The 15,599-nt window shown below is 43.6% G+C and overlaps 1 protein-coding gene across 1 annotated transcript; it reads left to right on the forward strand.

Moving 5' to 3' along the window:
* The first annotated feature begins 5,209 nt into the window (after positions 1 to 5,209).
* On the forward strand, positions 5,210 to 15,599 carry WEE1 (WEE1 G2 checkpoint kinase). Its single transcript, XM_039553125.1, has 11 exons — positions 5,210 to 5,794; positions 7,854 to 8,062; positions 8,560 to 8,626; positions 8,710 to 8,882; positions 9,735 to 9,856; positions 10,449 to 10,595; positions 10,987 to 11,082; positions 11,164 to 11,249; positions 11,345 to 11,515; positions 11,607 to 11,752; positions 14,230 to 15,599. Exons 1-11 carry the CDS (start codon positions 5,225 to 5,227, stop codon positions 14,378 to 14,380), a joined length of 1,938 nt encoding a protein of 645 aa, XP_039409059.1. The 5' UTR covers positions 5,210 to 5,224; the 3' UTR covers positions 14,381 to 15,599.

The following is a 15,599-nucleotide window of genomic DNA, read 5'->3' on the forward strand; positions in this document are numbered from 1 at the left end:
CCTTTGATTCTATTTTTCATTCTGCTGGTGAAGTTCACTTGCCAAAGGAAAATCTAACAATCTCATTAGGCCATCACTGTTAGCACTAAGTGGTTAACACCTTACACTATCAGGAAAAGGGTGATACCAGACTTTTTAACTGAGGGTTATATTCAAAGCAGACTTTAATTATCCCAATCAACATACAAGCTTACATCAATTATCCCAATAAACATAGAAGGCTATATCAACAAGTGAGCACTTGGTCCTACACAGTCTGTGTATTTATCTCTGCTGGAAATGTGACCCCCTTAAATCCAATCCATCTCAGGTTCTGAAACAATAAGAGATTTTCTTTGGGTTATTACTGTTCTGTTTAATTATCTGCAGCATTTTACTCAAAGGAATGACAAACTATTTACACTTTCAGGGCACAAGTAATGGTGTGGAACTTTTCCTATAACAAAAAAGTATCTTATGTTGTTGTCAAAACCCTGTCTTTTGTTTAAATCTGTCATCAGCCTTTAGGTTGATTGGCTGCTGCTTTTTACTTATTTTTCAAGAGACTTTTAGACTCTCCATCATGTTACTGCTTGGTTCTTTAGAATTTGCTGAGAGGTTCTGAACAGGCATCTTAGTGAGGCAAGACAAGGAAGAGACATCTGGCAGGTCTGCTGGCATAACAGAAACTACCCACATGGATGTAAAAAGCTCCTGCAGGTGTAACAATGGTCCAAAGCTACATCTCCAGTGGGCTTTTTTTCTCTGGTGTAGGGCTAATTCAGCTTGGAATATAGGTTGTAATGACTGAAAAATCAGAAAGTGCGACAATGGTTTGTGGGACAGACAGGATTAGCTGCTTTTTGTTTTTAAACAGATACATTCAAGATAGTAAGAGACAGATTTTTTAAAAAATCTTTTTATCTGCACACCTAAAAATGTTTGTAAAATGTCTTCCCTTAAATGATGCACTTAAGAGATTATTAAAAGAAGAGCAGTAGGTTTGAAAAAAGGCAGAGTACCTCTTTTACGGTTTTGCATTTTCTCTGAAGGAGAAAAAGGAAAACAGGTTAGTGATACAGGTAAATTAGTAATGCAGTGACTACTTCGTTTCTCTGCGTTAGACATTTAGAGGTTTTTAATTGCTGGTACAAAATCTTTCTATTCTGATCATTATAACTTGGCCTCAACAGAGGAGTGGGACATTTTAATTGTACCTGTTTCAATCATGGCAATCATTCTCTCTTCCACTTTTCAGATGTTTTGGAGGAAATTTCTTACCTGAATACAACTCTCAGAACAGATTGTTTTGCCATTTTCTTGTTAAGCAGATTTCAAGTGTTAGGAGGCAGACTTACAAGCAAAAAGGGAGTCACTAAAAACTGTCCAGAGTGTGTGCTCTCATAGTCATAGAGAATGACTGAATTGTATGTGACTGCTTGGCACAACCTGTGCTTTTTAAATGTACTTTGTGCATTTTAACTTCTGAGTACCTTCAGATCTTCCCTGAAATTCCTAGATTTTGGATCCAGAAGCTGTTCTTTACTTTGTAGAAACTGTGATGCTGTCAAATTCCCCTTTCTATTCTCTACCTTGTTCTCTTGCTGTTATTATTTAGAGTTCCTGGGTGAGTACATCCCTGAGAAATGTTCTCCCTGCGTGTAGACTATAGACTAAAAAGAGAACAAGGACTGACAGCATCAGCTATTGGCATGTCTTTGGATATACAAAGTCCATTTTTGATGGGAAACTTGTTTAACTCTGGACCTTGTAATTGAAGAGAAAGAGGTTGCCAGCTAACAGCAGCTGTTAGCAGCACAACCCCAGATAAAATAATCTTTAAACTGCTCACCTTTAGGCTGTCAGTGGTCCAGAGACAATGTCTCCCAGTTGGCACACGCCCACTGAGACCCGTTGTCCCTGTATATGCCAAGTCTTGTGTTAACACTGGAATGCCATCACTGGCACTGGTGATAAGCACACTGGTCCCTGGGTACCTGCTGAAAACCAAGATAAAAGCTGGGAAAACAGCAAAGATCTATCTCTGCTCTCAGTTCTCCACCAACAGCCTTGGCACGGGTGGCTGTAGTGTTTCTGTTTTTCATAAAAGCAACTTGGCCTTCTTCCTCTTCTGCTTTTTCACTCCTTTTACGCCTCTCAGGATAAGGTGAACTCTCATAATAAGGTGAATTATGCTGGCTGATGTAGAATGGGTTTCAGACAGATTTTGGCAGAACTCTTCCAATTTGATGGAAGTGGTTTTGGAGGATTCCAGATGAGCTTGCAAGTGCAGGAATCCTGACAAGATGGCAATGCCACTTCTCTGGCAGTTCTGACAGCCAGACAAATTGGCCATTGTTCTATTTCTTCCCCATTCATCATTATTTGACTTCCCCTGCTACCCACAAAAGTTGGAAACAATGGTTTCATTGAGCTTGAAAACTCCTAGTTAAAAGCAGCTGTTTGCCTGTGAGTGTGTGCTGCCCCAGATAAGTATTTCTGGTAGCAAAATCTTTAGTGCACCATAAAAACAAGTATTATAAAAAGAAAAACCAATTTTGCAAATATATCCTGAAAACTGTTAAACCACCCAAATTTGTAGGAGTATCAGTCAGGCACTGCCTAGACATCAGTTTGTGTGCTGTTACATCTATTTGAAGAATCAAGGCTTAAGTCTGCAAGATCTGTAGCGGCTCAAAGGTGCAATTTAATCAGCTTCAGAGAATTTGGGATGATTTGGCTCGGAGAGTGTGACAGAACCTGCAGAGCTCCTCCTCACTCAGCTTCTTCCTCCTGTGGTGATGTCCATTGCTCAAGTGCTCTCTGCGAGGGAATTGGCTCTGCCGGGCTCTTTAGCCAGGCTGCTCCTCGGGCTCCTCATGCTAATGACAGGTGTCACAGAGCACAGGGAAGCAGAGTCCCACACTCAGTCTGGGCAAAAATCATCTCTTCAACACAACTGTTCATGGTCCTGTCAGACCTGCAGCAAAAGCACAACTGATGCAAGTTCAGAGCAGCACGTACGTAGAGCCTGTGAATCCTTACATAGCAGCTGTGTATTTTGTTAGCTACATATTTATTCAGTACTTCCCTTTCTTAATTGCTTTCAGATTGGAAATAAATTTTCTTCTAAAATCATTGTGTTACTGTTGTTTCCTTATTTCTCTCTTCCTTTTTTCCTTTCCTCTCCTGTCTTCTCTTCAGAAATGCTCTCTTCTCTGTACAAACTCTGAATTGTTCCACTTGATTTTGTCCTACTAAACTGTTCCAGTGATTAGTATTTCATTGGTTAAACTCAATTAAAACAGGGCTTCTGAACTTCAGTTTGCCACTTGCTGTCACCAAATACCTGGGTTTGTAGACTCCAGAAAGCATCACTTGTATTAGGTTGAGTTTGGGCAGGAAACTGCAGCTTTGACATTACAGGGGGAGGGATTTATTGAAAGTTTAGAGTCTTTAAACTTTTCCGAAGGAAAGGAAACTTCATATATGACTGAAGCAAGCCACAGATAGCGGCTGGGAAGTTTTGAGTCACTTTATAAGAATTGCTTCGCGTCTCCCTCTGTGGACTCTGAACTGAGAAAGAGGTGGAGACAGTATTTTTAAATAGCTTTCTCTTACATCATCTGTTCTAAAACTTGAATGCTTCAGTTAGTACTTGCTATACAGTGCATCTCAAAAAAAAAAAGAATTTAAATGGGATATTATTGTGATCCTAAATTATTGCACACCAAGGGTGTTTACACTTGGCTTGATGTAGCCCTATCTCTGTCCCATTTTCATAGGTTATGTTGGCTACTTTCAGTTTTCTGAAACCTGTTTTCAGCTTTCTCCAAAATGCTAATCTCAAAACTTGTGTTCATGTGGCTTTTCACTGCTTGTTCTGAAAACAGGACAGCTCCCTGCAAAGAAAGGGGTATTTCAGATGGAAGAGGTTAAAAAAGGAGGAATGGGTAGCAGAAGTGGAGTACGGGACACTGACATCCCTGTGGGGGCTGAGGTTCTGCTCTCATAGGAGGGTGCCATGGACAGCTCATGAGGATTTGTCTGCCGGGCAAGGACGGGGAGCTTTGGGGACAGGCCGGAGAAGCTGTGCTGAGCGTCCGAGCATCCCAGTGCGTTCAGCTCTGAGAGGTGGATCCTGGCACTGCCTCCATGTCCAGGGAATGAATGGTGTGCGTGCCTGGAGAGCCTGGGGAAGCAGAGAGGAACTCTGGCTTGTTTTGGGTTCTTTGGGGCTCCAGTGTCAGGAAAAAACCCGTATTTCTTCATGTGCTTTGTTACCCAAGGGGTTCGTTTTAAGGCGATTTAGTTCCGAAGAGAGAAGGACAGGTTTATTTGTTGGGTGTTACCAGACGAAAAACGAAGCCAAGAGGCGAAGTGGTGGCACCTGTAGGGAGACGCGTCTGATAAAACAGCATCCGTCATCCATCGCTTTTGGTGCGCTGGGACTGAGTCCCTTTGGAAGTGTCTTATGGGAGCGAATAGCACGGGCTGCGCTGAGGCTCCTGCGCTCCGCTGCCCTTGAAACCAGGCGCATCAAGCTATTGGAAATACACTAATCTGTTCGGTTGTGCTTAAAAAAAGAAAAAAGGCATCTTAAACTGGTGCAGAAGGTACTGCTATTATATTATCATTATGTATTAAATACTGTATTATTATTATTGAGATTTTTGCGCGCTCAGTTCTAGCAACCCAACGGGAGCAAGACCACGTTGCAAGGGAGCGGGGAGCGGCACCCTCGCAGGGCGGCGCGCTGTCCCGGAGCTCCCAGGGCGATGTCCCCGGAGTTCCCCGGGCCGGGCAGGGCGCTCTCCCGGCTGCCCGGGCGCTCTCCCCGCGCCGCTCCCCGAACGCCGTCTCCGGCCGGTTCCCGCTGCCCGGGCGGGGCCGCCTCGGGCTAAAATGGCGCCGGGCGCGCGCCTCACGGGCGGACACGTCCGCGCGGCCGCCTCAGGGCGGGGCCCCGGCCCGGCCCCGCCCCGCCCCCCCCGCTCGCGCCAAAGCGGCCCGTGACGCGGCCGCGCGCGGCCCCGCCCCGCGCGCCGTGTTTTCAAACCCGGTGGGCGGGCGCGATTGGCCGGCGTGCGCGGCACGTGACCAACGGTCGCGGGAAAGCCGCGGAGTCCGAACGGCGCGCGGCGGGGCCGTTCCCGGGCAGCGCGAGCAGAACCGGCGGCGCACGCGGGCGGAGCGCGGGCAGCGCAGCGGGAGCGGCCGGAGCGGCACGGGCGGAGCGGCCGCCATGAGCTTCCTCAGCCTGCAGCGGGCCGCGCCGCCGCGGCGCGTCTCGGCCCGGCGGGCGGCGGCCCCGATCCGGCAGAAGCTGCTGTTCCTGAGCGGCCACAGCGACTGCGAGGAGGAGGAAGAAGAGGAGGAGGAGGAAGGCTGCGGCAGCAGCAGCGCCAACAGCACCGGCGAGGACTCGGCGTTCCAGGAGGCGGACTCGCCGCTCTCGGCCGCGCGCACCCCGGCGCGGAGCGACCCGCCCCTGCTGGAGGAGGAGGAGGAGGAGGAGGAGATGGAGCCGGCGGCGGCACCGCTGCCGGACGAGGGGGACTCATGGGAGGAGGAGGGCTTCGGCTCCTCGCCGGTCAAGTCGCCCGGAGCCTATTTCCTGCTCGACTCGCCCTCGCCGCTGGCCCCGCACAAGGGCCGGCGCTGCTGTGAGCGCTCCCCGCCGCACTCGGCGGCCGGCGGGTATCTTGGGGCGCGGGGCGAGGAGCCCGGCTCGCCGCTGCCCGACTACCCGGGCACGCCGCCGCACAAGACCCTGCGCAAGCTGCGGCTGTTCGACACGCCGCACACGCCCAAGGTGAGCCCGGGGCGGGGTCGGGCCCGGCCGGTCCGTTATGTAACGGCGGGGGCGCCGCTCGGGACCGCGCCGGGGGCTCCGGCCGGGCCGGGCCGGGCGGGGCGGGGCGGGGCGGGGCGGGGCCGGGCGGTGCCGCCTCCCGGCGGGCACGGAGCAAGCCGCTTACTTATATATTAATCGTATATAAAGAAAAAAGTTTTCTGGGTTCTGCAGTGTTTTGTGGAAAATATATTTGAAAAGTGCGAGCGTAGAGTATTAAAGTTCCTAAAGTAACTGCTTGAGTGTCGAGTGGGCGTTGGTAGGGGTGTCGCTAGAAAGTTAAAGCTCGACTTGGGGGTTGGCCCTGCGCGTCTCTCGGTGAACTGGCATGTCCTTAGAGGAATTTCTTCATAGGAAGCGTGATTAGATAGCGGAATGGAGTGCCCAGGGAGGTGGTGGAGTCACCGTCCCTGGAGGTGTTTAAAGGAGAGACTGGACCTGGCACTCAGTGCCGTGGTGTTGGGTCATATGCTGGGCTCGATGATCTCAGAGGGCTTTTCCAGCCTCATGGATTCTGTGATCCTGTCGTGTTGGGGTAGTGCTGTCGTGGTGCTGTGTGCCAGCGCTGGTTCAGTGTCTGCACTCCTGCGTCAAATGTAAAAGGCTGCTTGAGTAGCCGATGCTGTTAAACTGATGGATTCCAAAGCTTAGAGGGATGGATGGGTAGCTCTTAACTCTGTCAATAACAGACTTTTGGAAGGCATTTCAACTTTTGAACTCGACGCTGTGTAAAACCCCGTATAGTGAATTTAAATCTAGGGATAATTGGCTTCCTTTCTTCATTACTTTTCATATAGCCCTTTAGAAGTAATCCTGGGATAATCCCCGGGGATAATCTCCCAGGGGTCTATAGACTATAGATGGAAAACAACTGACTTAAGGTGCGAGGAAGGCAACCTTGTTAATTGGTTTTCTACAGCTTCCATCTCCAGTGAGGTTTCAGTTGTAGAAATCAGTGGTACAAGTTTGGAAAAGGTAAAATTGGTGATGATTTTATACCTTCTCAGGAGCAGACGCTTCAGAGATGCAAAAGTTTTTTGGAATGTGACACTAAAAAAAGTTCTTAACACAGCAGTTCAGTGGGATTCTTAAATTAGGTGCCCAGATTCTACATAGGTTATCTTGGAAAGGTTATCTTTGGAAGAATCAGTCGGTTCAGGTATCCAGTGCAAGTACAGAAATGTGTCCTGAGATGCACAGGTCTTCATCTAGTGCAGATTCGAGGATTGCTCTTGAGATTCCCATGTACTGAGCATTCTTCCCTTTGGTGGTTTGGGCTTTAGTCCTGTCAAATCTTTATTTTGACGGCTGTTGTTAGGATAAGATGATACTCCTGCTTGTGATCCAGTCATCGGCATCCTCACCAGGATGGAGGAAATTCAGGTGCAGACTTCCCAGGGTAGCTGGGAGAGGTTTCATCGTGTGCCTGGAAAATTTGCCTGGTCTGGCAAATTACCACCCAGAAGATCAGTTTTGGATCTGCACTGACAGTGCAGCCATGCTGTCAATTCTTGAACAATTTTTTGTAGGCTCAGGAAGATGCACCCGTGCATCAGTATTAAATGTTGCATTTGCTAATTTCTTAAGATTGTCACCTAAATTTGTAGAAACTAAAGATCATTTCATATCTGATCTAACTTCCGCATCATGCATTCGAAAATCAGAGTGATACAGTACAGGATCATCCTCAAGTTTCATCTGTGTCCATTTAATGGACAAAGATTTGTCAAAGAAGTTTAGGTGATGAAATGATTAAAGACAGAAAAGGATTACTCTCATCATCATCTTTCCTCTCTTTTAAAAATAATTTTAATACTCGTTTGCTTGAACTGTTTCTGTGTAGAGTACAAAGCATGGTAGTTTCTTAGAAATTGTTTTTGATGGAAATGCAGGTATTTGAACAACTGATGCTAACTTTATTAGACAATGTTGTAATGATGGCTTCAGGCATGACCTGACTGTTTTATGTCTAAGGCAATATCAAGGCTATAAATGTATTTTTTTTTCTTTTTAAATGCAGAGTTTGCTTTCTAAAGCACAAGGTTTAGGCTCCAGCTCAGTCAAACTTCGAGGGGGCTCGCTGTTCATGAATGTTGGGAAGTCAGAGAAGCAAGAAGAAGATTTTAGACAAACACCTCATGTAAACATCAATCCCTTCACTCCTGATTCCATGTTCCTTCACAACTCTGAAGGCAAATGTCGTAGGAGGAAGAGGATACACTGGAATGAGTGAGTGACTTGTAGCTTCCTTTGTTAAGCTTGTATTTAGAATTACTTTTGGCTGCAAAAATTTTGTTACACGTTGCTTTTAAGAAAGTATTTTTGCTTGCAGATTGTTAGCAATGTATAATGCAGCTCTTAAAGTATGTGCTTTGAGATGCATCATATAATGAAATAATCATTTAGCACTAGATCTTTTGATTAGTGTACAGAGAGGATAGACTAGGCTGTGTCCTGGTCTTTTTCCCCTCATAGAATGGGCCATGCACACAGTCTTTCCTTGAGGAGGAAAAAAATGCATTAAATACTAGTGTGAAACATGACGAAAGAAATGACAAAGATATTGGCATGGCAATTTTATGGGTTTGTGTTTACAGATGTCTAGTGTTCAATTAGCTAACTAAAATTAGGTACAATAGGAGAACTAGATTTCAGAAAAATTCAACAGCTTCTGGGCTTCAGATTTAAGTTTATTTAAACCATGTTATTTCTGGTGTGAATTTCAGCTCTTGTGGAGAGGACATGGAACCAAGTGATGGAGAGCCTGAAGAGGAGACCATGAGACCTGCTAAGGTACTTCATCTTTAAGCCTTGATACTAATTTTAGAAGTTTGTGTATCTGCAGATCTAAATATTTTCCTTGGTAATCTTTTCAGAGGATAACAATAACAGAAAGTAACATGAAGTCACGGTATGCAACCGAATTCCATGAGCTGGAGAAGATTGGATCTGGCGAATTCGGTTCTGTGTTTAAATGTGTGAAGAGGTTGGATGGCTGCATCTATGCAATAAAGAGATCCAAGAAACCCTTGGCTGGCTCAGTGGACGAGTGAGTATCTCCTGCTCTTAAAACTTAAAAGTCTTCTCTTGGTGTTTCTTTGCATGGCTCTTGGTGTCTAGAGAAGGCATTTAAGAGAAAAGTATAAAACAAACATGAATTAAATATAAAACAGATAGTTTTGAAGCCACTTCACTTTTATTCTTCCCCACTCACCCCCCCAGATACCCTCCAGTACTGTGGATAAAAGGCTCTCTCCTGCCAGATGTTTGTCCCACTATTCTGTGTGGAACCAGATTGTTCTCAAAGTGAGAAATGCTTCCTTGCAAAGGTGATTCTTTGAGAGATAAAAGGAAGGCACTGTTCCCAACTAAGTCCTCATCCTTGTCAGCTTGAGTGACATGCAGATGAGTTAAGTCACTTTAGGGGTATTTTTTGGCGTTTGTGAATGAGCGTGTGAGGCAGGACTTTTCCCCACACTGTTCAAATAGTTATGATATAAAACTCCACAAGTCTGAGTTGCACAAAATTGCATACCACACAAGAAGTTAGGAATGTTGAGTTCAGTCAAGCTCTTGGCTTGTGATCACTTTTATTTTTTCCCTGAAACTTCAGTGATGCTTCTCAAAGCTTGCTATTGCTACTGGTTGGCAAGTGTGTAATGGAAGTGGCAGCTCCCTCAAGAGCTATCCACACCAAACTCTGGTTTTTTGATGTCCCATATACTAAGCCTTTTAATATAATGTAAATTATTTTAGCTGTTTGGATAGAAGTACAAATCCACTTTACAGTGCCACAGAATGGAATAGGAAGATTTTTATTAGAAATACTTATTGTAATAAGAATTTGTACTAATTTCACCTCACAATATGCACATGTGCTGTTGTTTTTTGTGATTAACAGGCAGAATGCTTTGAGAGAGGTCTATGCACATGCAGTTCTGGGACAGCATTCTCATGTAGTGAGGTACTACTCTGCATGGGCAGAAGATGATCACATGCTTATACAGAATGAATACTGCAATGGTAAGTAAAGATGGCATACAGGTATCTACAAGTTCTTGATACTAGTTAAGAATTGATTACCCTACTCATAGCTCATGCTGTCTTCCTCTCAAGTGTCTGCTGTTCCTTTCTATTGGAAAAGGCATATCAGATGGATGAAGCAAAAACTGTACAAAGTTGCCGACCAAGTCATGCATGTTCAAGCATACTGGAAGTACAGTGAGCCGTTTGTGAGCAGCAGAACTGTTCTTTCTTCTGTACAATACTACAAGCTGGAATAGAGAAAATGGTTAGAATTTCCATTAAAAAGGGAGATTAAACCTGATTTATGAAGCATTTTGCTGTTGTTGATGCCCTGACAGAGATTTGGAAGACAGAAAGAGCTCTTTCCCTTGTGTTGATGTCCTGTTAATTTGTGTGGTAACTACAGCAGAAAAGAATTTTATTATATTATTATATGGCTAAAAAAGAGAGGATACAGCACTATATTTTACACTTTCTGTATATTGCCAGCAAGTTGTGATGTATTCTCTTCATTTTGGAACCTAGTTGTCGTTACTTTGTCAACTGTTTGATGTAAAAAAATAACTTGTTCTCGTTAATGTTGTTTTAGGTGGCAGTTTAGCAGATGCCATAAGTGAAAATTACAGGAATATGCGTTATTTTTCTGAACCAGAACTGAAGGATCTGCTGCTTCAAGTGGCTCGAGGTTTAAAGTACATTCATTCAATGTCCCTGGTACACATGGATATCAAACCTAGTAAGTTTTTAGCTGCTTTACTCTGTATTGACAACTTGCTCAGTTCATTTAATCTGCTGTAGAAAAATGAACAGTTAGCCACACCTTACTAACTGTAAATTCTTCCCTGAAGTTCTGAATAGGAGCACAAAGATGTCAGTTATAAAATTGGCCAGCAGACCTAAACTGTTGAATTTATCTTGGGTCCTTTTTGTGTAATTGACTCTGCTTGCATAACACTTGGCTGCCTTCCCAGCAGAGGGGCCACAGCAAGTCAGTTATAGTTTCTCACTCTTTGAACAGGGTATATATACAAATAAAACTTCTGTGTGGCTAAAGCAAGCTGTAGTGAAACTAGGTCAAGTAGAAATTGTACACATATGTTTCTTTTAACAATTCTACTCTTTTTCAGGTAATATTTTCATATCTAGAACATCAGTCCCTAGTATAACTTCAGAGGAAGGTGATGATGATGACTGGTCATCTGATAGAGTCATATTTAAAATAGGTGAGAAACAGCACACTTGTGCTCAAAAGTATTGCATCATCTTGTTGTCTTCAGAAAAGTAACTTTCTTTTCTCCTTGCAGGTGACCTGGGCCATGTAACTCGAGTCTCTAGTCCTCAGGTGGAGGAAGGTGACAGCCGTTTCCTTGCGAATGAAGTCCTACAAGAGGTAACTGTTCTGTTTATGGGAAACAGTGTTGTTAGGCCTGCCTGCTGTTTCCTTTAGAAAAAATGATTGTTAATTTTTTCTTTTTTCTTTTCAAGAACTACACTCACTTGCCGAAAGCAGATATTTTTGCTCTTGCTCTGACTGTTGTCTGTGCTGCTGGGGCTGAACCACTTCCAACTAATGGGGACCAATGGCATGAAATTCGGCAAGGAAAACTACCTAGACTACCACAAGTGCTTTCTCAAGAGCTACTAGACTTACTAAAAGTAAGAATTATTGTACGAGTGGCTAGCTGATAAGTGTAATTTATTGTGTTGTTGGCCTTAACAAGGATGTCTTGTTCTCTTTATTCCCAAGGTTATGATTAATCCCGATCCTGAGAAAAGGCCTTCAGCTGTGGCACTGGTCAAGCATTCAGTGCTTCTCTCCGCTGCAAAAAAGAGCGCGGAGCAGCTCCGGATAGAGCTGAATGCTGAAAAATTCAAGAACTCGCTCTTGCAGAAGTAAGTAGGTCCTTGGGGTCCTTCAATAAGGACTTCATTTCTAATAGGTTCTCACCTGACAGAGAAGTGATGATAAAACAGGAGTGTCCTTGTTTGTGTGTGAGATCCACAAATCTGTATGCGTGTACAGACCTGAGAGTACAAAGTGGGTCATGGAACTTTAAAAGGAACTTTCTCCACAGAAAGAACTGCTTGAATACTCTAAGGGAATCTCAACAGCACTGTTAGTATTCAAGGCATACAAAACATTATGATTTTAAACAAATGTTTCAGGATAGTGCACACTTCCATGACAGATATAGCCTAACTTACATCTATATGTTTTGAGTCTGTTTTCCTAGGTCATTTGTACATTGAAACATGTTGGAAAACATTACTTAAATGACCTATTTTGAACTTAAATGAAATGGCACATCAGGAATGTTACTGGACTAATTTGACCAGTACACAGCAGTGTTACTGGGTTATCAGAGAGCCATTTGTATCAGGAGGCCATTTTGTCCTACTGCTTGCTCAAACATTCAACTTAACTGAATTAAAGCTTAGAAGAAGAGATTGCCTTCAGGAAAGTCTGATTTCTGCTTAAGTTTCAGGGAAAGAGTTCATAAATTATTAAGCAGCCATCTGACTCTTTCACTACAGTTATCTTTGCATGTGTTATGCATAATAGGCAGGCATTTATGAGGGAATGTAAAGCACTAATTTATTTCTGAGTGGTTTGTCTTGAATGAAGGTGTTAATTTCATGTTCAGGTTTGCTCCATTGTTAGCTGCTTATCTTGCCATTGCTAGTCTGACCACAGACAGATGTACTAGATTAGATGCTTATCTTTATAATATTACGAATTACATTGAAAGAATCATCAGACAGTTTGTACAGGTTGTGACAGAGCAGATTTGCTGAGGTAAGTTGCTTGCTTTTATAAAGACAACATATTTGTGTATCACTTGAAAGAGACTACTGGCAAAGCTAGTGTTTCGGGAAGAGTCCTCCTGGCCTGGCAACAAGAAGGATACATCCTTACAAATCCAAGAATTATTTTAAAAGTACACTTAGCCACAGTAATTTTTAATGTTGTGTGGCATAGTGTTCCATGAAATACCTCAGGTATTATTTGATGGGGGGAGAGGGTTTTTTTTATTTTGGGTTTGTTTTTTTTCTTAAATTTCTGCATTTGAACCATTTAAAATACCACTTTCATGCCTAAGTCATCTTCAGTGAAAAGAATCCTTTTAAGGCAACTCAGCTTTTCTGCTGTATTGTCTGTCCTCTTCAGAGGAAGGAAGAATTCAAGATTTCTAGGCAAGAATTCAAGACTTCTAGGGAAGAGTGGAAGGATATTGTAAAACTTAATTTCCTGGTAATGGTGTGGTGGTTGGGTGAGCACACGTGCATTTGTGACATTCACAGGGAAGAGGACTAAAAATTGGTTGCTTTCTCTTGCAGTGAACTGCACAGTGATAATGTGGGGGTGATTAGATGGGGCACGGGTGTTAATAATGCTTTGGCTTACTAGAATGGGAATTGCTTATTAAACTAAAACATGTAGCTTAAAATTGAATACACCTACACCAATATGCAGCAAGCTTGTAAAATCTGATTTTGCTTTGCACCCAGATGTTGAAGTGAGATTACAAATACTAGCTCTTAGAGCAGAGAAGGTTCTTTGATGGATAGTTTGAGATAGTGGAAGGAAGAGAGTATGAGGGAAGGCCTCAGCTTAGCCATATGTCAGTATTTGAGGAAAGGAGAAAAGCAATGTGCAGGGAAACCCTTTATAAAGATAGCTGTGCTCTTTAGTTGGACTATTTTATAGTTTTATCCTGAGTTTGATTTAACTTTGTCCTCAGACTGGGTATTGGTAATTGGTCTGAAACAGAACAGACAGGCACGATGGCCTGTGCTACCTTCAGTGACTGCCTTGCAGGCTCCCATTTTTGTTAGGCACAAAACATGGAGGGCGGTGATAAGCTGTTGATGTGGGTATGCAAAAGGGAAAGGAGGCTTCATGAGTCATCTGTTTCCAGTTTCCTACACCTGTGTTCATCTAAATCTCTGTTTAAGTCTCCCACAGAAGATCAGGTGTGGCTGAATATGCTTCCTTTGGGCAAACCTCAGTAATGAACTCTGACTTAACACGTGTCTTGTGCTAGCAGGTAAAAGCGCCCTACTGTGCCCTGGTAATTGAAGTATTGAGCTGCATGTAACAGGCTGGATTTCAGAATCTGAGTTGTGTGAATTTTTCACTTCCTTCCCTTGCTTTTCAAAAGAAAGAACATCTAGACAAGTAATGAGCCTCCCACCTCTGCCCTCTGGGTTGGAAACAGGTGGATGCAAATCATAACAGTCTCAGTGTGACCTAAAATTGACCTAAACTCTTCAGTGGTGACCCGCTGTAGTTGGTTTGCTATCTCTTGCTGTGATCAGCCTGTATCCTTGTGGGTACTGCTGGGAGTGACACTGTCCGTGTGTTGCAGAGAGCTGAAGAAGGCCCAGATGGCGAAGGCTGCGGCCGAGGAACGGGCGCTGTTCACTGACAGAATGACCACGAGATCGACAACGCAGAACCGACCATCCCGACTCGTGGGGAAGAAGATGAACCGCTCCATGAGTCTCACCATATACTGACCATGGAGTCTGGAGGAACTGCAGAGATGGCCTAGCTTCTCTGCTGGACCGGAGCCTAAGGAATTAAAGGAAGCCTTCGATTCCTGGTTTCTTGTCTGTGATCAGTATCACCAGTTTTACAGCTGTTGCTTCTGGGTTTTCACTTGTACTCTATGGCTGATTCTGTATTAACCATTTGAGTTAGTGGACTTGGTTACTCTCCTGTCTGTAGAGGATCCTGGATGTTATTCCATAAGTCTTTCGGTTACACTGTTAGATGTTACGTTGTCCCAGGGTTAACCACTATAGTGGTGTGCTGCTTTGTAGTGTTACAGCATTGTAATAAGAAGCAATATCCCTAATCTTTTAAGAAGGAGGGAGGGGGCCTTACTTTGATAGTTAGGTTTTTTTTTTTTGGAGCAGAGGGGGAATAAAGTTTGAAAGACAGGCTTTAAGGCCACCTACAGTCAATGTACCTGATGTCAGGTAGACTTTTGTTGTGAATTTTATTTGTGTATTCAACTGGGAGCACTTTGTAGGCATTGCATAAACCACAGCTTAGGAACCTGTGGAATTAAGTGCCATGTGGAACTGCTGCTATTTTTAGTTCAACGTCCTTGCTGTAAACTGTAGCATTAAAACAATCATTATTGTGTTAATAGGCTTCTTGTCAAAGCAATTAAGTGAAACAAATGTAAGCTGCATTTTAGTGAAGGCAGCATTTTTCTCTCAAAGCTAGTGCATTGTGAAAAAATGCACCAATTTAATATTTGGACTCTGTATTAGTGTAGTGCAATTGTTAATGTCTTTGCTATTGATGTTTTGTTCTTCTTTCTAATAAGGTTCTCTGAATGTTCATATTTTCTTCAGTTTCCCATTCTTGAGGCTATTGTATGTTCGGTTTTTTTTATGTTGGAATACTTGTAAATAGTTGTTTAGTATGTTCAGGTTGTTTTTCATTGTTTATGTACATAAGTTTCATCATGCTTATAGTGTACTATACTGAAACTGCAGTCTGGGATGCCAACAGACACAGCTTAACTATTCAGTTTGAAGTTCCAAAATGTGGAACAGAATGTGGCCATGGAACCGGTGCTGATCTTGAACCTAGGCTGACAGAACTGTTGTAATTAATGGCTTGTCTCTTCATTTTACTTAAAACAATGTTTCCCTTTTGTGCTCTATTTGTTCTTACTAGTGTTGAATTTGAACATTAAAGTTTAAAGTTCTGTTTGTTTAA

Source organism: Corvus cornix, chromosome 5, assembly GCF_000738735.6.
Source record: "Corvus cornix cornix isolate S_Up_H32 chromosome 5, ASM73873v5, whole genome shotgun sequence".
Taxonomy (NCBI): domain Eukaryota; kingdom Metazoa; phylum Chordata; class Aves; order Passeriformes; family Corvidae; genus Corvus; species Corvus cornix.